The sequence below is a fragment of the Manis javanica genome, chromosome 8 (genome assembly GCF_040802235.1).
Source record: "Manis javanica isolate MJ-LG chromosome 8, MJ_LKY, whole genome shotgun sequence".
NCBI lineage: Eukaryota > Metazoa > Chordata > Mammalia > Pholidota > Manidae > Manis > Manis javanica.
The window spans coordinates 8,337,149-8,362,009 of NC_133163.1; the positions used below are offsets into that span (position 1 = coordinate 8,337,149).

The 24,861-nt window shown below is 34.1% G+C and overlaps 1 protein-coding gene across 2 annotated transcripts in view; it reads right to left on the bottom strand.

Moving 5' to 3' along the window:
* The window catches only part of PAPOLA (poly(A) polymerase alpha), a 76,678-nt gene that overhangs the window by 4,496 nt on the left and 47,321 nt on the right, over nucleotides 1–24,861 (bottom strand). Inside the window, exons 13-20 of one of the 2 annotated variants that reach the window (XM_073241888.1) lie at nucleotides 24,358–24,411; nucleotides 23,725–23,844; nucleotides 22,340–22,449; nucleotides 18,924–19,045; nucleotides 12,737–12,879; nucleotides 5,846–5,943; nucleotides 5,402–5,622; nucleotides 1,711–1,773 (exon numbers count right to left, since the gene is read on the bottom strand). In XM_073241888.1, the coding sequence (XP_073097989.1) occupies nucleotides 1,711–1,773; nucleotides 5,402–5,622; nucleotides 5,846–5,943; nucleotides 12,737–12,879; nucleotides 18,924–19,045; nucleotides 22,340–22,449; nucleotides 23,725–23,844; nucleotides 24,358–24,411 (931 nt within the window). Of the gene's footprint in view, nucleotides 1–1,710; nucleotides 1,774–5,401; nucleotides 5,623–5,845; nucleotides 5,947–12,736; nucleotides 12,880–18,923; nucleotides 19,046–22,339; nucleotides 22,450–23,724; nucleotides 23,845–24,357; nucleotides 24,412–24,861 lie in introns of both variants that reach the window. The other variant, XM_073241887.1, reaches the window with a different exon arrangement.

A 24,861-nucleotide genomic window follows, 5' to 3' on the forward strand; every position in this document is an offset into this window, starting at 1 on the left:
TTATTTGCCTACTTCAGTCTTATAAGGCATGGACAAAATATCTCATGACTTTCCAACTAGCTCCAACTTGGACATTTTAAGCAAACAATAATTAAAGGCAAGCACAGGCACATTATAAAATGTTGCCCAGACAATAATTAACAGAATATAAACTCAAGCTCTTGGCTATGAGAAGAAAAAAATAAAACTATTCAATAAAATTATCTAAAAGCACAAAAATTGCTCCCACTCCCATTTTTAGTTCAAAGTAGAAAATGTCTCTGAAACATTCTTCCTTGTTTCTCTTCCCCTCCTCAATAATTAACACACTGAATCTACTCTAAGGATAATCAGAAAATACACATCAACCACTATTCTCAACTTTTCTAAAAGCAGTGCACAACAGAAAACAATATATATATAATAAAGGAAAAACAAAAATCTGAGTTTTTATATAATACATACAGTATCAAAAACCATAAAATACCAATTTTCTCCTATGAAACTGAAAAGGGTAACAGGGTCTAAGAGGTCGAAATGAAGTGCAGCCTTTCTGAGGCAAGCTTGGCAATATATACATACCAAGTTTTAAAAGTAAGCACACCATTGCCTCGGTAACTTCTCTTCCATTAATTTACCCCAACGAAATGAACATAAATGGATGGCAGGTATTTCATGGTCAATACTACAGTAGGAAAGATCAGTTTCTTTGTTTAACAGAAACAACTGCTAACAATAGGGAACGGTTGAATAAATTATGGGAACAGTCTTAAGACAGTATTCTATGCAGCTATTAATGTAACATTTTGTAAATTATATAATGACAGGAACAATTGGCAAAAGGCACGGGTATGCATGTATTCATTCAAAATCTACAAAGACACCAAAAAATACTTGCTAAAAGAGCAAATGAATTCCTCAACATCATGGAAATATGTTAATATCATGGAAATATTGTAAAATATATAAGTACATAAAATCTATATTATAGTATTATAACATACATCAAGGAAAATATCAATAACATGGGAATCTGAATTTCCAATTTTTCTACAATAAGGAGGAAAAAGTTGAAAGCCTCCAGTACATCTCAGTTTCTGAAAAAAATGACATTTAAGATCTAATATGGTGTGACTAAGCCTATCTCTCCCACCCTGCCTACCTTGTCTCAAGCCTCATGTACCCTGGATTCTACCCAGAATCTTCTGCCAAAATCTGGTTCCCTAATAAACTTAGCATATTCTCATCCCAACAGTGACATGACCTTTTCATCTTGGATTGACAACCTTATGAACTCTTCAAGGACCACCTCAAGTACTACGTCATCTCTATGAGACCTTTTTTCTGCAGTCAGAATAGCCATCTCACTGCCCTTGTCCCTCACTACCCTCAATTACTCTGACTTTCTTTGAAAAGATAATTAATAATTTCAACCTCTTTATCTTTTCTACTTAATTTTAAGATCCTTTAAAATTATGGAGTATGTCTCACTCATCACTCTATCCCATTCAGTGTCCACCCAGATCACCTTACATTAAGCAGGACCTCAAATATTTGAGTTCAATTTCAGCACTATAAATTAACATCAAAAAGGGACAAACACCTCTCTAAAAACAATACTGAAAACAACCTAAAACCTGTAGAACAAAATACAGTATAATATTCTAGAGACATTTCTATTGAATCTTCTGTACTCTTAATTATATTGATTCCAAGGCTAAATTAGTATACCTTTGTTTCTGTTTTATCATGTCCACTCAAAGCAAGACAGTTAGCATCTTCGCTTGTTTCATCCTGTTTTTAAAAAAAAAAGCTTTATTCTCTCAAATGAAAAATTTAGATTATTTGCCAATCAATGCTTTAATTCACAATTTTTTTAAAATTATAAAATAATTGAACCTGTAAAATCAATTTTGGCCTTAAAATAGATTACTGGGCTCACTTAAGAAAATTTTGTTTTCATGTTAACGAATTCAATCTGGCTTCAGTATCTAACAAAATTAGAATATGAAGAAAACCGTTATTGTTGATTAATACAACCTAAAGAACATCCCACAAAACACTAAGTTCATAAAATATTTTTTGTAAGGAAGGAAAAAAAAAAAAAAAGAATCACCTGATGAACTATTTAGGAACTTGGAATACTATTGCCCCTATTCTGGGAGAGTGACACACACATTAGCACATAGAAGTTTCTGAGAAGTTCTTCTCTTAACTTACCGAAACAGAATTACCCTGCTTTAGTAAGACCTACTAACATTGGGAAGAATAGGTTTGAGAAATGCTTTCCTCAGGTCTTAATTTTTTAATTTATTAAAATTCTATTCAATAACAACTCATATTTGATGAAGAGAGGAAACAGGAAGCCAAGAATGGCTGTACTTTCCCATTCCTGCAGTGACTTGAAATAAACACTTTAAGAAAAACAATTGTAACACCAATTTCTCTAATTTACTTCATAGAACTGAAATTTAACTTAAAATGTAGTTTCAAGCAAGACATAGGAACCACAAGCTAACGCATAGAGTAGTTGAGATTTGACAGCAATATCAATCAACTCCAGTAAGGATTAAACATACAAACATACAAACTTAAGAAATAGTGATGTAAGTCACAACTGGACCAATTTCAACACTGACTAGACATGTGACACTAAAGAATTATTGTATCAGTAAATATATACACCCCCCCAAAAAAAGATATATATATATATATATATATATATATATGGTGATAACCTACAGTAGTTATGTTTTTTTGAAGTCCTTATTTTTAGATACACACTGAAGTATTTATGGTTGAAACAACATATCTGAGATTTGCTTCATAACAAAGGGAGCAGACATGTAGATGAAACAAGGCCAGCTATGAGTTATTAACAGCTGAAGCTAAATGATGCAAACATTACTGTTCATTATAATTTTGTAAGTGTTTGAAATTTTCCATGGAAAGTTTTTAACATATATATTCATTTAGCCACATAACCCAGGTAGATAGGGTAAACTCTCTTCTATTTTTATCATACATTCCTACCATTTATATGTATTTGAAAAGCTTTAGAATACGATGCAAATTAAACAGAAATAAACTACCTGCTAATAATTAAAACCCTCCTATCAACATACATGTTAATGTATTATTCAGTAGGACCAGTGTTTCTTTCTGGTTTGATCAAATTTCTAATAACAAGTACTCATTATCAGAGAATAAAAGACCCAGTTTAGTAGAGCTTCAAAATTAGGATATTAATAACAATCTCCTTCAACTTTAGCACCATGAGATTTTAGGCTGAGTTCAAATCATGGCTCAGGCTTTAAGTAGCTTGTAAATGGGAAAGCCCCTGGACCTTGAGTTGCTCTTCTGGGAAATGAGATTAGCCTATGAGGTAACCTAAGATCCTAAGATACCTTCCATATCTTAAAAATTCTATTTTTGTCAGTTAATTTCATGGAGCTGCCATAAGCAAAACCTAGACTGTGAGAAAACACAGAACAAAATACTTTTAAGAACAAAAGGGGCATAAACCTGTATTTTAAAGGATATCTAATGAGCCATCAATTGCTATACAGGGGTGTCACAGAATTAAACAAATAAAGACTATTTTTGTAAAAAATCAATGACACAATCAGGAACATTTGAGCACTCACTAGATATTTGATATTAATAACTGTTGTTGATTTCTATAAGTGGGTTAAGTTTCTTTTATACTTTTATTTTTTATAATTCAGTTTATTTCTTTTTTATTATCCTTATCTTTTAGACATAGGATTTAAAAAATACTAATGAAATGATGTATCTGGATTTTGCATCTAAATAATGGAAATGAAAGAGGCTAAAAGAATTAAGGGTATAGGGACTGGCTGAGTTCATTATCCCTGAAGCTGCATGATGAGTACATGGGTGCATGAAGTGATTCTCTTTACTTGAATGTATACTGTAAATTTTCTGTATTACTGTTGCCTCTCTAAACTAGACAGTAAATGTGAATGTTTCCTACCAAAGTAAGTACAAATGAAATGACAAATATTGAGCTGGCACACATTTAGTCAGAGCTCTCAGGGAACCATCATTAAGGAATTAAGCTATTAACAGTAAGGAAACAGATTGAATAGGGATCTAGAGTTATGCTTCCATATAATTTACTCAGGTAGAAAGAAATGTGAATTCTAAAATGCTCTGATAACCCCAAACAAGTATCAATAGAGCGAATGTGGAATGACACCAAAACTAGTAGATTTTTAGGTTGCTGTACAACACAATCACGAAACACTGGGGTGTTTAATAAAATATTCCCAGGCCTAAGTTCTGGAGAGTCTCTGATTCAGTGTATCTAGAGGAGGCTTCAAGATCTGTATTAAAAACAAAAAAAGTGAAAAAGCAATTCTGTACAACTGAGATTGAAAATCACCGCCTAAAAGGTAACTACACACAAATGGTTTTCAAGATACACATTGCAAAATATGGTATACTATACCTACTTTTCATTCTCATTTAGCATCATCAGTGACAAAATTCATCAAGTATTTACTTAATAATGACTATTTCAAAAGAAGTCAAAAAACAAAAGCCTTCAGAACAAGCTAGGGAACAGGACTCTTATAAATTAGAGAGAATAATTTTTCACTACCACAGATCAAAACACCTCCTGAGAAATCTAGATTTTTTCCCCCCATTCTAAAAGAAACTTTGATGTAATGATGTAATGAGTAAGCTCCTAAATAGCAAATTATCAGCCAAAAATTCTAACTAAATTGTTGTCTTTGGACTGTCATCAGTGGAGCAATGGTCAATGTCTCACTAACAGGAAAACAACATGAGAATGACTCCAAGGAGCAATGAAATTGTGTAACAAAGCCACTTCTATATTAAGACACACACCAAAATCAATGTACACTTTTAATAATTTTCCTAGAACTGAGACTTTGACAAGGTAAACCAGTCACTATAAAAAGTGAAAGTATTCTGAGACTATTTCCTAAAGGATTGAAGGAAATAACCACACCTGGTCCCCAAATAAGTCTGATTTTGCAACTCTGGTCATTCAATTAAGAATTCCCTGAGAACCTCCCATATACTGTAGAAGCTCCAAAACTCCATTTGGATTACAGAACTGTGCCCAAAAGGGCTATCAAAGGATCAGTATGCACAAAAGACATAGTTAAAATTAAGATAATATGTAAGTCCATGCTAAATTGTGTTACACACCAGAAATGCTATATAGAAGCTTAAATGAGAGACAAAGCTGTACAAAGAGGTAGTTACTGAGAAGAACAGAAAAAGGTGAAGAGAAACTACGGCTCTAAAGCACTATCTCAAAAAGCTTTCCTCCTTGCTGCTTCTCAATTCTGACTCAAAGGTTTTCTTCCACTGGATTTTAAAACAGGCAAGATGGTATTCCCATGGCTAACTGATAGATAGATACCTCTTCAGTTTTGGTTTTCTTGGGGCTCTCTTCTTTATGGGGTGAGGATGTCCTCTTGACTCCTGCTACAGGATTAGGTACTTTTGTTGTTGCATTTCCTGAAGGTCTAGGTAGTGGGTTTACCAGACGTGTTGAAGAAATAACTCTGGAGACCGTAGGCTTTGGTGGTGGTGAAATGGCTGGTTGTGTGGCAGTTTGAGGAATGCTTTCACTCGATGTACCTAAGTAGGAAGTGTTTGATGTAAAATTAAATCATACCAACATCAAGTTATAAATAAAGCTTTATGTTTCTGAATATGATTTCATTGATAATTTTACATGCAAATAAAATGGCATTAGAAAACTGAACTCAAACTATTTAATCAACAAATAAAGCCATCTTTCAAAATGAAGACACAAACCAAATGTAAGTATTCTCAAGCCTGTCAAAACTGATCTCCTTACCCCCTGAGCTTTCACTGGAATTTACTTGTGGCACAGAAACTTCAGTAGCCTGTATGTTGGTCACAGATGCTGCTGTTACAGCTGGAGCAGGACTGTTTCTGCTAAAAAAAACAAAAAAAAAAAAAAAAGAAAAAAGAAAAAGGAAAGCAGCAAAGAGAGAAATACAAACTAAAATTCAGTGACAAAATTTATTATCTGCAGAAGTTATTTTCTAAACTATTATGATTCAATTTTACTTTTCATTTGTATAAATCAGTAACTGGATTTGATAAAATTAACTAATCCAAAGCATACAAACATTTCTAGGCAGTGCTGTCTGACAACTTTCTGTAACAATGTTTTACATATGCACTATCCAATATGGTAGCTAGTGTACACAGCTACTCTGCACTTAAAATATGGCTAGGGAGAAATTGAATATTTAATCTTATTTAATATTAATTGTCATATGTGGCTAGTGACTACAATATTACACAGAACAGTTCTAAAAAATCTGTCCTTCTCTGTTTCAGGGTAACAGACTTAACTTACTTGGTATATAAGAAAATCCTACCAAAAGCTATAAACAAGTAAATGGTCTGAGAAACGGAAAGCTCCCACATACAAACTCTAAGGGTTCATAAAACCCTAACAGCCCATCCAGTGGCCCAGGTAAACAACACAGGCTCTCAAAGCCCAATCCCCACTTCTATGTTCTGATTCCCACTCCCTCCCATCATCCCAGGAAATTCAAATCACCCCTGCTTTACTCTATTTCTTCAACTATTCTGTCTCAAACAAATCCTGTACTTTAGTACTCCAATCTCATTTTTATTACCTCCTAGAAGAAAAATTAAAGGAAAAAGTTCTCTGTATTTACTCTCCCTCTCAGTTACAGCTCACACTCCAACTGCTGAAAGATGATACCATGAAAGGGTAGGTAACACTAGAGGACTTAGATTTTTGGTGCCTCCGTGACATTTGCATGCAGTCAGCTTATTAAAGGTTTTGACCTCACTGGTACTAAATAAAAATAAATGAAGTCAACAGAGAAGGTGATACTGCACCTCTAGAGAGAATACAAAGATGGAATAAAAGACTGAGGAGAGAACCCTCAAGGTCACAAACATCTAATGATTAAACAGAAAAGGAGAGCTGGCAAGAGAACCACCACAGATGCAGGAGGAAATCTGAGATACCTAGCAAAGTGACTGGTACATAATGAATACTCAGTATCTGTTAAGAATATACACAATCATAAACTTAAATTTCAGAGTTTTTATTCACAGATATTGAAGGAACTAATACATTTCTAAAATCACTTACTATGTATACCTATTTTACATACATTAAGTGTAAACTCAAAGTACAAAAGGCTTTTTATACAAATAACAAAATTCTCCCTAAAATTTCTGCCTCTTGAAAACTTTTAAAAAAAAATAACAGCAGAAAATTCCCTAACCTGGAGAAGGAAACAGACATCCCGGTCCAGGAAGCATAAAGAGCACCAAAAAAGATGAACTCAAAAAGGTCCACAACAAGACACATAATAATTAATGTCAAAGATCAAAGAAAAATAGAGAATCTTAAAAAGCGTCAAGGGAAAAACAATGAGTCATGAATTAGAGAAACCCCACTAGGCTATCAGCTGACTTTTCAGCAGAAACTCTACAGACCAGAAGGGAATGAAAGAGAAAAAAACCTACAGCCAAGAATATTCTACCCAGAAAAGTTATCCTTCAGAACTTAAGGACAGATAAAGAGCTTTCAGATAAACATAAGTTAAAGAAGTTTGCAATGACTAAACCACCCTTACAAGAAATGCTAAAGGTACTTCTTTAAGGCTATAACTGGATGAAAAAAATTATGAAAAGAAAAATTTTTCACTGGTAAAAGTAAATACACAGCAAAGGTAGTAGATCAATCACTGAAAAGCCACTATAAAGGTTAAAATACAAAAGAAGAAAATCAATGACTCCTAAAAATTAGTTTAAGGGAACCACTCAATTAAAAGATGTATATAAGTCATATATATATATATAAAATGGGGAGAGGGTATATAAAAAATGCAGTGCTGTTAGAATGTATTCAAACTAAAGCAACCATCAATTTAACAGACTGTTAATGTGTAGGTAGGTCCTAACATATGAACCCCACAGTAACCACAAACCAAAAATCTATACAACAAACAAAAATTAATAAAAGAGGAAGGAATATCCTAACACTAAAAAAAAATCATGCAAAAAGGAAGAGAGTAAGAGAAGAAAGGGTCAGAGAGGAACAAAAAAAAAATGAGGAAATATTTAACAAAATTACAATAACTATGGGACGTATTAATAGTTACTTTAAATATAAATGGAATAAATGCTCCAATCAAAAGACATAGGGTGATGGAATAAAAAACAGGACCCATCTACATGCTGCCTTCAAGATACTCCAGATCTAAAGACACAGATTGAAACTGAAGGGAAGGGAAAAGAGATTTCATGCAAATAGAAATGGAAAAAAAAAAAAAAAAGCTGGGGTAGCAGTACTTTTATGAAATAAAACAGACTTTAAAAATAAGACTGTAACAAGAAACAAAGAAGAGGATTATATGATTAAGGGCTCAATTCAACATGAAGATATAACTTTAAGTAACTATGCACCCAACAGAGAAGCTTATAAATATATACAGCAAGTATTAACAGACATAAAGGGAGAAATTGATAGCCATACAATAGTAGTAGGGGCCTTTAATCACCCTACTTACATCAGTGGATAGATCATTCAGACAGAAAATGAATAAGAAAACCGTGGCTTTGAACCACAAGCTACAGTAAATGCACTTATTAGATATACACAGAATACTACATCTAAAAACAGCAGAATACACACTCTTTTCAAGTGCACATAAACATTCTCCAGGATAATGTTAGGCCACAAAACAAATCTCGATAAATTTTAAAAGACTGAAATCATACCACACATCTTTTCTGACCACAACAGTATGAAACTGGAACACAATTACAAGGGAAGAACTTGGAGGAAAAAAAAACAAAACATGACCACAGGGAGGCTAAAAACCATGCTATGAACCAATGGATCAAGAAAATCAAAAAGAAAATCACAAAATACTTGGAGAATAATGAAAATACAAAAGCAATGGTTCAAAATCTTTGGGGCTCAGCAACAGCAGTTCTAAGAGGGAAGTTTATAGTGATACAGGCCTCCCTCAAGAAACAAGAAAAATATCAAAACAATCTAACCTTACTACAAAAGAACAAACAAGGCCAAAGTTAGTAGAAGGAAGGGAATAATAAAGAGCAGAGTGGGCACAGATGAAATAGAGACTAAAAAAATACAAAAGATCTATGAAACTAAGCTGAATCTCTGGAAAGATAAAACTGATAAACCTGTAAAGCTAGACTCATCAAGAAAAAGAGAGATAGGATTCAAATAAAAAAAGACGTCAGAAATGAAGGAAAACTCGCAACTGACACCACAGAACTACAAATATTTACACAAGACTACTATGAAGGATCATATGCCAACAAATTGGACAACCTAGAGGAAACAGATAAAAATTCCTAGAAACATGCAATCTTCCAATACTAAACCAGGAAGATACAGAAAATCTGAACAGACCAATTACTAGTAAAGGAACTGAATGTAATCAATAAATTCCCAACAAACAGAAGACCAGAACCAGATGGCTTCACAGGAGAATTCCCCCAAACGTTTAAAGAAGAATTAATACCTATTTCTCAAACTATCCCAAAAAGAGTAGTTTCCAAATCCATTCTACAAAGCCAGCATCACCTTGATATCAAAACAAAAGAAACTATAAAAAAAGAAAATTATAGACCAATATGCCTCATGAACACAGATGCAAAAATCAACAAAATATTAGCAAACCAAATTCAAAAATACATTAAACAGATCATTCACCATGACCAAATAAGACTTATTCTAGGAATGCAATGATGGTTCAATATTGGCAAATCAATGTGATAAATAAATCATATTAACAAAAGGAAGGATAAAAAACATATGATCTTCTCAATAGATGTTAAAAAAGCATTTGACAAAATTCAGCATTCACTCATAAAAATACTCAACCAAATGGGCAAAGAGGAAAAACACATCTCAACATAATAAAGACCACATACGAGAAACCACAGCTAACATCATGATCAATGGTGAAAAACTGAAAGCTTTTCTTCTAAGATCAACAACAAGACAAAGATGCCCACTCTTACCACTTTTATTCAACATAGTACTGGAAGTCCAGCCACAGTAATCAGACAAGAAGAAACAAAAGGCATCTAAATTGGTAAGTAAAAAGTAAAATCGTCACTATTTACAAATGACATGATGCTGTATACACAGAAAACCCTAAAGACACAACCAAAAAAATACTGAGATTATTAGATAAATCCAGTAAAGACACAGGATACAAAATCAATATAAAGAAATTGGTTGCATTTTTATATACAAATAACAAACCAGCAGAAAGAGAAATTTAAAACATAATCCCACTTACAAATGTATCAAAAAGAATAAAATAGCTAGGAATAAACCTAACCAAGGAGGTGAAAGACCTGTACTCTGAAAACTGTAAGACATTGATGAAAGACTGAAAATGGGATAAATAAATGGAAAGCTATTCCATGTTCTTGGGTAGGAAGACTATTGCTAAAATGTCCATACTACACAAAGTGATCTATAGATTCAATACAATCCCTCTTAAAATACCAACTGCATAGTGCACAACTATAGAAAATAATCTAAAATTTGTATGGAACCACAAAAGACCATGAATAACCAAAGTAATCTTAAGAACAAAGTTGTAGATATCATGTGCCCCCACTTCAAACTATACTACAAAACTGCAGTAATCAGAATAGTATGTACTAACACAAAAATAGACACATAGATCAATGGGACAGACTAGACAGCCCAGAAATAAACCCATGCTTATACAATCATTTAATATATGATAAAGAAGGCAAGAATAAACAATGGAGAAAAGAAAGTCTCTTCAATAAATTATGCTGGGAAAACTGGACATCACATGTGAAACAATGAAACTGTTTCACTTACAGCATACATAAAAATAAACTCACAATGGATTAAAGACTTAAATGTAAGACCTGAAACCATAAAAATCCTAGAAGAAAACATAGGCAGTGAACTCTTCAACATTGTCAACAGTAATTTTTTTCTGGATATGTCTCCCCAGGCAAGGAAAACAAAAGCAAAAATAAGTGGAACTGTATCAAACTAAAAAGCTTCTGCACAGTAAAGGAAACTATTAAAATGAAAAAGCAACCTACTGAATGGGAGAAAATATTTGCAAATGATATATCCAATAAGGAGCTAATATCCAAAATATACAAAGAACTCATATGACTCAACACCAGAAAAACAAATAACCTGATTAAAAAATGGGCAGAGGACATGAATAGACATTTTCCCAAAGAAAACATAAAGATGGTTGTTGGGTAAATGGAGCTTTCTAAACAGGATTCTTGCCCGGCCTTGATATACCCACTGTATATACACACAAGAGCCTGTTTGCACATTAATGTGATGTTTACCGGTGGCAGAGCTGCTGAGCATGGGGTTGCCTGTCCCGGGTAAGAGGTGGAGAGTAGCAGCTATTCTTTCTTCCCCTCCATTCCTGGTGTGTAATTGGTCAGGTAACCTCCAGGGACCCGCCCATGGAGTTCCTCCTGGGGCAAGGGGCGACAGGGAGATGAGTGCAGGGCAGCCTGAGAGAGACTGGTAGCACAGCTGAGCGAGAGGAGATGGGGCGCACCGAGCGGTAGAGAGCCGAGCAGCCCCGGTTTGGAGCAGAGCACGGCAGGGAGAGAAACAGCCATGAGAATAAACACCCTCTCATTTCCAATCCCTTTTTCTTGTCTTCCTTCAGTCTCATCTGATCTGATTCACAGGAACTTGCCCCAGGCGGGGAACCCCCCTCTCCCAGAGCTACAATGGTCAACAGAAGCATGAAAAGATGCTCAACATCATAAATCATCAGAGATACACAAATCAAAACCACAATGATATACCACCACCTCACACCAGAGCAGCTATTATAAACAAGACAAGCACTAACATGTGTTGGCAAGGATATGGAGGAAAGGGAACCCTTGTACACAGCTGGTGGGGCTGCAAATTGTTGCAGTCACTATGAAAAACAGTATGGAGGTTTCTCAAAGAAATAGAAATACCAATACAATGCCTTAATGCTACTTCTGGGAATTTATCTGAAGAAAACAAAGTGACGACTTTGAAAAGATATATGCACCCCTATGTTTATTACAGCATTATTTACAATAGCCAAGAAAGGGAAGCACACTGTGTCCATCAATGGATGAATGAATAAAAACGGTAAGGTACATATACCCACCCAATGGACTACTACTAAGCCATAAAAAGAATGAAATCCTCCCATTTGGAATAGCTGTTTACCAGCTGTTGCCCTCGTGATGGAGAAGCTGACTGCTGCTGCTCAGCATGAGAGACAGTATCACAGTGCATATCGCGAGCCAAGGAAAAGATCAAAATTTGAAGTACAGTTCGTACTCCATAAGTATTGCTTTTTCACCAATGTAAAAGTTTAAAAATCATAAGCTGAACCATAATAAGCCAGGAACCGTCTGTTTAGAAAATTGGAGAGGAGTTGGCACTAATATTCACTCCTCTCTGAATTATGACATACGTGTTCCAAAAATGGAATACAAGTATGACACAGTAAATCAAAGATAAAACTTACTTCCCAAAACTAGTAGTTAAATTGCTCTTTTTAAAAAATCAGAAAATAAAATAAAAATACTATTCTAAATAGATGACTTTAGCAACAAAAGAATATATCTAGTATTTAGTAAACAGCCACTCCACTTCTGTTCCCTTTTTCCTTACCCCTGAGAGCTGCCAGAATTGTTCAATGGACTGGTCTTCGTAGCACTAGTAGGTGAAGGCACAGACATGCTGTTATCACTGTCCATAGAGAAGTCAAGGCTGCTATCATTCAGAGGTGTCAATCTGACACCTTCCGCTGAATGCTGCAATTAATAAAATATTTAATCAAATATATCTTTATTTTAACCAGACCTTTGAAACATAAACATCTTTACTTAACTGATAATTTCTACTAAAAAGCACAAATCAATAAATTTATGAAATCAGAAGAGTCTTGCTGACTATAAAATGAAAAGATTTGGGAGACACATACTTCCTGACTTCAACTTAACTATAGTTCTTCTGTGGGGAAAGACAAAAAACAAATGCTACATTAAATATGCACACTGAATGTAAGACAAATTGCAAACTACAAAGTATATAAGAACACATGGATGTCACATCAGAGGACTATAAACATATACACATACATATTAGAAAAAAAGTCCTTTAACAATAAACATGCGGGACACTAGCAATGAATATCTCTAGGTAGTGGGATTAGAAGTAATTTTTTGTTTACAGATTTTTAATTAATCTACAATGAACATAAAATTGTGTAATTTCAAAAAGTTATCAAGTATAATTTAGTCCAACTCCTAACTATATGTAAATAAACAAGCCTTTTTCAAAAGCAAGAGATTTCTACTGCTCTAACTCCAAGTCAAAATTATAAAATGTACATTTAATAGGGGAAATTATTCTGTGAAAAAAGAAGAAATACTTTTCTGAATGTGGATATAATTTCTAATATCCACATACAAATCCTAATGTTAGTTCTGCTTTTTAAAAATCAAAGCACTCAAAAGTAGTTACTATTATAATGTAGAAAACTGAAGTATAGCTAAAAATACTGAATGGTTCTATGTGAAGAAAGTTTATTTCTTAAGTGACTTAAGTTTCCATGTTTGCAATCAGTGTATTATAATATCAATTTGATTATTTCTGCTTTTTTTTCTCAGAACACTTTTAACTTCAGTGTTCACTTACATAGAGAAACATTTTAATGGGAATAATTTTTCATTATTGGCAAAAACCCGTAACTGAGTGTGTGCGCAGGCGTGCACACGCACATGCAGGTGCACGCTCCACCTCCCCAAATGACAAGGCATTCTAATCTTTGATTTAGCACTACAAAGATACCACTTGTATACATAAATCAATGTTGAGCAAATGGGGAGGAAGAGATATGGCAGAAGAGGAGGAGAAAGTAATGCCACTTGTTTATGAAGTTGTGAAAGAAATTTTCTAGTACTCAAAATAAGCATCTTTCCTGTGCAAAAATGCTACCAATCTCACTCTCCAGCAGAGAAAGATTTGTCTGGTAAGTAAATTACACTCAACTCTGATCAGGTGATCAAACATTTGTGGGGTAACAGGCCACTGTTGAAGATAATCTGTGAAATGTGAAGGTTTTAACCAGTTGGTCTGAACATAAAAACAGCATTAAGCTGCTTTCGCCTTACCTCTGTATCTATATCGTTTGGCACAAGAGACTTCAGTGCCAAGAAATCATGACTATTCTGTCAAAACTTTCCAATAAAAGATAAAGACAGAACATACTACAAAGACATAAATCCGTACTTTGCATTTAGATCTAGGTCCAATTCACATCTCATACTACATGACCTTGGGCAAGTTTTATAACCACTGTTGTTTCTTCTATAAAAGAGACAATACCTATGGGTTACTGTGTCATTAAATACAGAAAAACACTGATACAGTGCTGTACAAGTAGCAGTTAACTAAAAAAAAGCTACTAATAAAAGAGTCCAAAGAAAAGATTCATAGAACTAGATTTCTAGCCATCTGTTACTTATAAAAACAAGAAAAGTGTTATTTTATTATTGGCAACTTAGAAATAATCTAAATGATGTCAAATAGAGGATAAATTCAGTGATACTGTAGCCATACAAAGAAATACTAAGGAGTCACTTAGTATTATATAGTGTCATGTAATTTGGATAGATGGTCCCAATAGTAAGCACCACAAAAAGCAGGTCACAAAATGCTATCACCAAAAAACTTAAAAAAATAATTATATGTGGTTACACATGTGCACTGAATAATCTGTGTATAAATAAATAAACTAAAATGTTAAGAGTAGCTATTACTGGTGATGACATTGCAGTTAAACTTTATTTGATAAATAGAATTTTTGGACTGAACAATGAATTTCAGATCATTGATTCTTTTTATATTCTAAATTATATCTAGATAGCTACTATCTTAAAAAACAGAATCAAAGTAAAATGTACTTAAACTATGCCCTAGTTGTTCCAAATATCAGTACTACCATGTAGACAGGAGTTTTAAAAGAAAATCTGAATCAAGGGTTTTAAAAAATCTAATTACCTCAGTTACAAAGAGGTGCTTTAATAAAATAGAAATAGGTACTAAAGAACATAAGAATCTAATTACATTCACTTCTGAAACAAAAATGTTACGTATCTTTACATGTAGTAAATACACATTTAAGCATTGATTGCTTAAGCCCATTGATAATGTAACACCAAGGGAAAATCATTAAACAAATGTTGAACTTGACACTTGAGTTAAAAAATAATAACTGATCCAATGGTAAATTTTACGTTATTTATATTTTGACAATTACATAAATAAAAACTGCTCAAGGAAAGAATGATACATTTTAGATGTCTCCTAGTTTACTCACGAAAGCATTAGGTTGAGAAGAGAACAAGTCAAGCCATAAAAGGCTTTAAGGTAGTATGTTATTTTTAAAATGAAACATGCTTTTAAAATTGCATTTCAGACCAAAAACAAAAAGGCAAGTAGCTCTACCAACTCCCACCTATGAATAATGATGATGGTGATAGTAACAGATACAAATATGAACATTCACTATGTGCCAAGCTAGTCTAAACCACCTATCAGGTACTAATTTCAACTCAGAAAATACCTAATGAGGCAGGTAAAATATTATCCTGATTTTAGAGATAAGGAAAATCAAGAACATGGGATTTGTTATGTACCTTGCCCAGGTCTCACAGCTAGGAAACAATGGCAACTAAAATTGAACCACATGGTCTACTGCAAAGTCCTTGCCCTTGACCTAGATGCTCTGTACCATAATATATTCTATGCTTTAAGAAACAAAATGTTAAGCACTCTGTGTATTCACTTCACTTCTCTCTTTCCAACCCCAGTCCCAGATAACCAATCATTATCCTGAAACCAGTGGTTTCCATTCTCTAACAAAATTTTACTTCATATTCTTTCCTAAATAATAGTTTTATATTTTTCAAATATAAACTTTTTATAAAAGTACCAAATAGGGGGGGAAGAAGAAGGGGGGTATTAAGATTAGCATGCATGGGGGGGAGGGAGAAAGGGGAGGGTGGGCTGCACAACACAGAGAGGACAAGTAGTGACTCTACAACATTTTGCTAAGCTGATGGACAGTAACCGTAATGTGGTTGTTAGGGGGGACCTGATATAGGGGAGAGCATAGTAAACATAGTATTCTTCAGGTAAGTGTAGATTAAAAATTTAAAAAAAAAAAAAAAGAAAGAAAGAAAGAAAAGGGGGATTACTCCTTAACAGGATAAAACTATTGGTAAATCAAAGATCAACGCATGCTTTAAATATCCTTAATGTTGATCACTTAAAGGGTGTCAGATGATCAGCTATGGAGGTACTCTTTTCTGATAATATTCCTTTCTCTTAATTAAAAAAAAAAAAAAAAAAGCAGTTACTGTGTGCTGACCTCCAATGAGTTCTGCACAGTGGTATAGAGGGCATGTCAAAGTGTGGGCAAAGGGTCTGTTTGTTTCTACGCAGAAGATCAAGGCCTAGCTTGGATACCCAGAAAATGAACTAAGATACGATATGAGGAGGAGCTTCCGGCATCAGCACTCTCTGGAGGACTCGTGCCGGGGGATGATCATCAAAAAGCCTCCACAGGGATCCGGACGATGCTGCGGTTGTGGCTGCATCCAGCCCACCATCTCCTGGACTTGCCATAAGAAGGAGGAGGGAGATGTCTAGGCTGGCATGTGCATACAGTGAGACAACGAATTTGACTGGATCTGTACTGTTGGAACTCAACCAGGAGTTGGGAGGGGTGCAAGTTGTAGCACCCCAAAATCTCATGACTATAGACTATCTATGGTTAAAAGAACATATGGGATGTGAACAGATCCCAGAAATGGGCTGCTTTAATTTGTCTGATGGTTCAAGTACAGTTGGAAAATATCCATCATATCATAGATAAATTTTCACAAATGCCTAGGGTGCCTAAATGGTTTTCTTGGCTTCACTGGAGATGGCTGGTAATTATAGATTTGCTTTGTTTATGTCACCGTATTCCTATTATGTCAATATGTGTGTGCAAATTAGTTAGTAGTTTAAAACCTATACATACTTAAGGTACTATACAAGAAGATATGTCAAAGAAATAATCAATCCTCCCAAGTTTCCTTCATATGCTACATCTATAGCTTTTCTTCTTCCTTCCTAATTACAAACTTTAAATAGAATTCGTGCCTCATATCGAATTTACCGAGTATCATAATTCCTCCAGGTGGTAAAGATACCTCGAGACAAGTGCTGGGCATAGAAGCCACAGGGCATAAATCTGCAAAGAAGTAAAAAGCTAACCTTTGCAAACAATATGGCTTCTCTCTCACTTACCAACTTTACATTTCCCTGTATGGCCCCGGAAGATGACTGGTTAGCCAGAGACGGGTAAGATTCCTCAAGGGAGGAACAACCTAAGACAGGCACAGTCGCAGGGGGGCCATCAGGTGAGAATTTGGGGGTCAACAGAGGTGAGGCTCAGAACCTCACCCCCCCTGCTTTGAGAGAAATCTTCTGCATCCGTGGATGTCTTGCTGCCCTTGTCTAGCCTGGATTAATACTTAGTCCATAGGCACACACCTGATCATCTGATCATCTACATTTGCCTTCTTACAGCACTAAACTATGTTTTCTACCTTTATCTTGCATCTACCTACCACTTCAGCATTTTATTAAAAATAAAAATAATAATAATAATAGGAGAAATGTGGGATCAACATATAAATCAAGTACAAAAATCAAATGAATATTCATATTTGACCTGATGGTTTATAGGTCATATTGCATGATCAAAACCGAAAGTTTCTGTGATGACTGCCCTTGTACTGTTCACCATGTAAGAATTTATTCACTCTGTAAGAATTCGTTCACCATGTAAGAACTTGTTCGTTATGCTTCAGAAGATTGGAGACTGACGAGAATTAGGCTTGAGATGGATTAATGATTGTACATTGAGCATTGACCCCCCTATACTGAATTTTATTGTTGTTAACAACCATTTGATCAATAAATATGAGAGATGCCCTCTCAAAAAAAAAAAAAAAAAAAAAAAAAAAAAAAAAAAAAAAAAAAAAAAAAAAAAAAATACCAAATAGTACATATTCATCTGTACTTTTTTAACTCAACATATTAATATATAACTCTAGCTCATTTACTTGTATTCTTGTAAGTTCCCTTTATAGGAAATAAGCCATCTACTTTTGAAACCAATTATAGTAAAAATGTGACTGTTATCTCTGGACTACAATTCTAGTATGTCCTCTGTAAGTCCAGGTAAGGAAAACAGGGCTGTTAAGTTATTCAACAGGAAGCACTAACACCAGCATAACTACTACAAAACATTAACTCTGATGACCTCTGTTAGTGATCTTTACACTCAATAACTTTGTTTTTAAATAATATACATGTATAATTCTTGTCAAAATAAAGCCATTTTTCATAAAGGTTACACAATTTACTTGATCCACATATTACCTAATTAAGTATTATTTACTTTTTTAAAGAAAAGGAAATTAGATACTGATGTGGAATAGTAAATGAGTAAGAAAAAAAGATTTAGAAAAGAGAATATAAGAAAGTATGTATGTATAGATAAAAAAAGGATATGATGCATCACCATTAATCTTCCTGATGTCTGGAAGCAGTGTTATTGGACCTACCAGAGTAGGTCCAAGATTTCACATAATGCATCTGCTTCATGTAACAGATATTTAAAATGCAGTGATCTATTTCAAACATGACTAAACTGAGTCTAAATTTTGAAGTATTGACAGGCTGGATACATAGAACATTATGTAGTAATGCTTTGGTAAGTACTTTCTAAATTTACCTTTTTCTTTTTCTGAAGCACATGACTAGGTAGTAGTTGATGGAGTTGCTTTCTTTTTACATGCATTGCAGCAATTTTCATGTCCACCTCAAACATCTTGCTGTTTATTGCTTGCCTATAAACTACATAATTAGGAAATTGTTACAAGAAATAGAAACATTTTTTAAAAGGCAGTTAAACTCACCCAGGAGACACTATTCTAAGTAGGGATCCTTTTTCCATCAATACTACACATCTAAAAAATTATCAGGTCAAAACTTTTCTCTGATCTAAAATAATCCACTGCTTAAGCAAACTCTAAGTACCTTTTACCAGAAAGTGTACATAATGAATGAATAAAAGCACAAAGTATGTTAATTCTTACACTGTAATACCTTTTAAAGTAATAACTTTAAATAGTACTCTTTAAGACAGAATGGAGAAAGGGTTTCTTAAAAACTGTACCTTTGTATCCTACCAGGATAATTTAACATTTTAGCCTAAGTATGTAACAAATGCAGTGAAACAAATTAAGCTTATTAACTTGAATATACCTAAATATCCCTTTTCAAGAATCTACAAGATAAAATTTTAAGACAATAATATATTTTCTATTATAATTCAAGTAAGAGGGTCATAGGAACCAAAAGAAAATGTTGAAAATAAATAAATACAAATATTTTCGTTCCAGATTTCCAAAATGGAAAAATTCACTCACTCAATCATTCAACAAATATTTCTTGAGTACCTATACCATATCAGTGTTCTAGACACTGGGGATATAGCACAGAATAAGAGACTAGCAACTTCACATCCTAGCAGGGAGAATATAATAAACAAGAAAAAAATAAGCAAAAGATACTTCATATTAGATGGTAGTAAGTGCTATGGAGAAAAACTGAGTAGGGAAGAAAACTGGAAGCTCAGGCTGGAAACCAAGATGACACTTAAGTGGACGTGAAGACTTCAAGTGAGGAAGCGAGAAGAGTGTCCGGCAGAACAGCACTCCAGGGAGAGCGGCCTGTCCTGAGCGGACAGCATACCTGGAAGGTTTGAGGAACGACCAAAAGGCCACTCAGGGGGAGGAAAGTAGGGATCTTTAATCCCTTATATGTGATTCTAAAATCCCAGAAGCTCCTAACACAAAAGTTTTTCCTAAAATTGGTACCAAAACTCATCTGACAACAAACCCTGACCTAACTGTTTGTGGCAATTTAGTCTCTGCCTTTGTTTACCTTGAGTACCAATCCATTACCCCAAGAAATGTTACTGTCTTTAACAAATGCAGCTCTAGGACTCCTTGGAATATTACTTACTAACTTTATTACTTTTCTGGCCCCAAGACACAAGGATAAAGGATTCTAAACTTACACTAGGAAATGAGGTCAGAGACAATCACAGAGTCAGGATGAGGTAAAGACTTGCACACCACAGTAAGGACTTAGACCTCATTTCCAAGTGAGATGGATAGTCATTATACCCTTTAAGGCAGTCAAGACATGACTTGGTTTAGCATCATCTTGGATGCTGACTGAGAATAGCTGTAAGTGGGCAATGGCAGAACAGGTAAATTACAGAAACGGCAGTAATCCGAAAGAGCAGTGATAAGTAGCCTGGCCTAAGGTGACAGACGTAGAAACAGCAACTAGTAGCAGGAATCTCCATGTATTCTGCAAGTAGAGGCAAAAGGATTTTTTAATGGACTGATATCAAGTATGGGAAAAGCAGGAGTCTAGGAGGACTCCAAGACTTCTAGCTTGAACAGCAAGTATATAGTTGCCAATACTTGACATCAAAAAGATCTGAAGAGAAGTTGGTAGAGACTGAGGGTTAAGAATTTGAGTTTTGAACATGTAATATGTGTTTTATTAGAAAAAGCCCATAAAGTATTCCATTAAAATGTTTCAAGATACGAGACAATTAAGTATTTCCATCCCCAAATACCCAAAAGTTCCTTGAAAGTCTTGATGGTTCATTAGTACAATCTTTGATAAACAGTTCAACTTAGATGCAATATCCAAAAGTAATTTTCTAGTGCAAGTATCTCTACATGATTTGTTAGTTCATAAACAGCTTAAGTTGACAACAGAATTTTTACCTTGGGAAAAAAACACTTCTGTGATGTTCAACAGCTGAAGTTATCACCCTCCAAGATGCATCATAAAATGTCTGTACAAGGGTTTTTGTTGTCACAATGGTAAAAGGTTATTGCTAGGGACACTAAGTATCCTTCGATTCAGACAGTTCCTCACAATGAGGAAACTGTACTGGGTCCTACTTACATTTCTAAAGATGAAAAACTTATTTATCAATGATCTGAAACAAGAACTCAATTTTACATAAAAACATTAACTAGCTTTAATCTGAATTTCCCAGGAATGCAACTACCATAAGAGATCACCTTTCATTTTATTTGAAACTTTAACTTTTGCCATGTCACCAAAGGCAATGCCACTGATTGTCTATGAACCACAACAGGTAACACCTGTATCAGCAGGAACTCCCAGATGTAATACTGTTAGTGATTCTACATACAAGTACAAACACCTGACTACTTACATCTTCTAGTCGTTGTACCTCAGCATTTAGATACTAAAATTACTCTTTGAAATACTCTATATAATATTCTTGTCCTTTTATTTATCTTATATGTTTAGTAAATGATACTGACTTTAACAAACTGTACCAATTTGTCTTTCCTCCAAGGAGATAAAAAATTTAAAGTTAAATCTGAAATATCCTTAGGGGAAAACTCCTTAATAGGGACAGGTGAAAATGACACACACTAAATTTTTCTTAATGGGGGCAAAAGGAGAGATGTCTGGGGAGGGGGGGGGAGTATTTAGCTTCTAAAGAAGATGCACATTCATCATTTTCCCTATGTATATTCACTCATCCCTTGAAAAGCTGCACATCTACATACAGCCTTAGCTTCTGTCAACTACATCCTCCCTTTGGCTTCAGTTAAATTGTACTACCTTATACCTCAGGGTACAGGTCAATGTGAAATGTAGCTCTAATCCTACTTATCCCCCACCCATGAATTAACAATCAAGTCTACTATATTGGATATTGAGGACAAACGTTCTCAAGACACAAGAAGTTTAGCTTCACAGATTTCTAAGGCACATGTTTACGCAGTCAGACACATACTCAGTCTTTTAGATAATCAAATATTTAGGTGGCTTCTAATTTCATTAAGAAATTGTGGACAAATCAAATTAAAAATGGTTCTACTTTATGTTTACTACAACATAAAAAAATCTGTGTTGAAATCATCTATACTGAAACTAATAACTAATCTAAAACCATTACAATTATTTTGATGATCATTGTTCAATATTCATTTTTAACAGTTACTAGGAGTATCACTAGCTTACAAGAAGACAAATTCAAGTATGAAGGTAAATATTTTGATTAGCCAAGTACAAATATACCTGTATCTGTGAAAGACTGAATATCATAGGTGAGATCAACACTGAGATTTTCGGAGTTTTCTGTTTTTTTAAACACTAACCCAATCACCCACATCGTGCGAAATTCTTCCCTGCAAAGTAAGAAGAGCATTACTGTAGAGTTATCAGGATGTCATGAAAATACATTTATCAATGTGATTGATGAGATGATGTAGAAAAGCTTGGAATACAAACATATAAGCTAACTGAATTCAAAACCCAAACCCCATCAAAACTTAGTTCTTCCCATACACTGGCCCTCTAGATTCCTATTATTATGTAAACAATTAGAGTCTTAGGACAAATACACTCTTATTATCTATGTAGTAACTGCCAATGTTCCTAATGATCCTAAAGTGCCCAAGAAACTGCAAACTAAGAAAAAATTATGTTCAAACTTATGAAATAAAAGGAATAACGCATTTTAGAAAAATCTGAAATGGAAAAGGATATTCTAGATTCAAAAATTTAACTGAAATATATATACCTTAAAAATCTGAAACTTGAATTTAAAAAGCCACATGAACAGAAATTTGCAGCATAACAACAGGAATAATGAGCAGTTCAGCTACTTTTGAACATGTAATGATACATCTACTGAATGGATCATAGTTTTTTAGTAATTAAAAACATAGCAAAATATTATAAAAAGCCTAAGAAATTTTTACTTGATCACAAAAGAATATTATCTATATAAACAATCAGAACAAATCTTCTACTACAGCACCATTTTAAATGATCCATTCACATTTATTTTTCAGTCTTTCTTTAATGCTACTGTATTTTAAAAGCTCATTACTAAAACTCCCTTCACCCTCCAAATGCAACAAAGTAGTCAAAATAGTATCTATATAATACAGCAATCAAACCAGAATTTGACCTATAAAAAAAGGATAAAGTGAGCCTGCCTTTATTATCACATTTTCTCGATAGTACAGAATCCCGTCACAAATCAGATCTTTGCAAAATATGTTCTCCTTTTTTTTTTTTTTTTAATAAAGATAAAAAGCAAAGACAGGTTTGGTATAACAGCTATTCTGACAACCACTGTACAAAACAGGGGAGAAGAAAGCAATGTCAAGAAATTCACACAGGCAGATCTGCAGAATCTGAACTCTAGAGTTAATAAGCACCTTATCACTATAACCTATCACTAGAGAAAACTATTTCTGTAGTGATTTTTCTCAAGAAACAGTCTTTCTCTTCAATGTTTCTGATCAGGAAACCTAAACTATGATTCTCAAATTGACTTTGAGCCATATTCAACAGAGCAGTGACCTTAGTTATTAAAATTGCCCATAAAAGCTTCCATGAGCACAAGCTGAAAACGGGAAGAGGACACCAGATTAAATCAGAAGACGGCTTACTTGTCAGGATTTTCTTTGGGTGCTGGGAATGACTGGGGATTCACATGAGCCAGTGTAATAAATTCATTCTTCTCCAAACTTCCAACCAGGATTCGGATTTTGGACTCCACTAAGCCCACCCTGAATAAATATCACTTTTATTAATGAATTTCTGGTTAATTTGAAAAATAAAATAAAATGCACAAAATCAAATGTTTAAGGTAGTAACATGAAGGTCATACTTAAATGCACACGAGGGAAACTGAACTGTCTGAATCTCCACAGATAAAACCAAAGCCTTATGCTACACCCAAAAATGCTAACACCAAAACTGGGGGAGAAGAATCAGCCACATTTCAAACTAGGAAGGTTACAAAAGACACCCCCACAAATATTTAAAGAAAAAAAAATCAGTAAGCTGATACAAAGCGCTTTAACTATACAGTTAAGAAATGATATATGAACTCTTCTGTAAGGCAAACAAAAAAACCCACAAATTCCTGTACTTCCATTACTAGTAGTAAAGTTCCATTTACAAATAAAATCAACCTGGATGTTTTAAGGACTTCCGCCCACCTCCTACCTACTGTGTTCTATGACTATCTGATTCATTCTGAAGTTTATTTTTTCTGTAAAGTCTAATCTTATACTCACCATTCTAGGCGTTGTTTTTCTGTTGGTGCACTTGCTAGAAGTACAATATAATGCCTTTGAAGATAAAGACAACATGCTATTTATTTTATTTAACTGCTTTGTGCTGGATATTAATACCATAATGTAATAAGCTTCATGATAATTATAGATCAGTATCAAGTTAGCAAGGAGGAATTGCAATCTCATTAAGCACATAAAATCATAAAAGCTAAATTCCACAAGTTCCTAACTACAGGCAAGTTTAATTCTTCTGAAAAATAGTGATTTTATGACTAATTACCCAAAAAAAGCAGATTAATTCAAGAACACTGAATAAAAATTAACTGATAATTTGGTTCACTGACTCCAGTGTGGAGTGCATTAATCTATAAAAATTAGCTGCACAATAAAATACAATATGTTAAAACAAAATTGCTTTAATGGAAATAAAGCACCCAGTCTTTGGCTGCAAAACCAGTGTTACTAAATAGGTATTTCATCAGGAACTTCAAAGACAGTATCAAA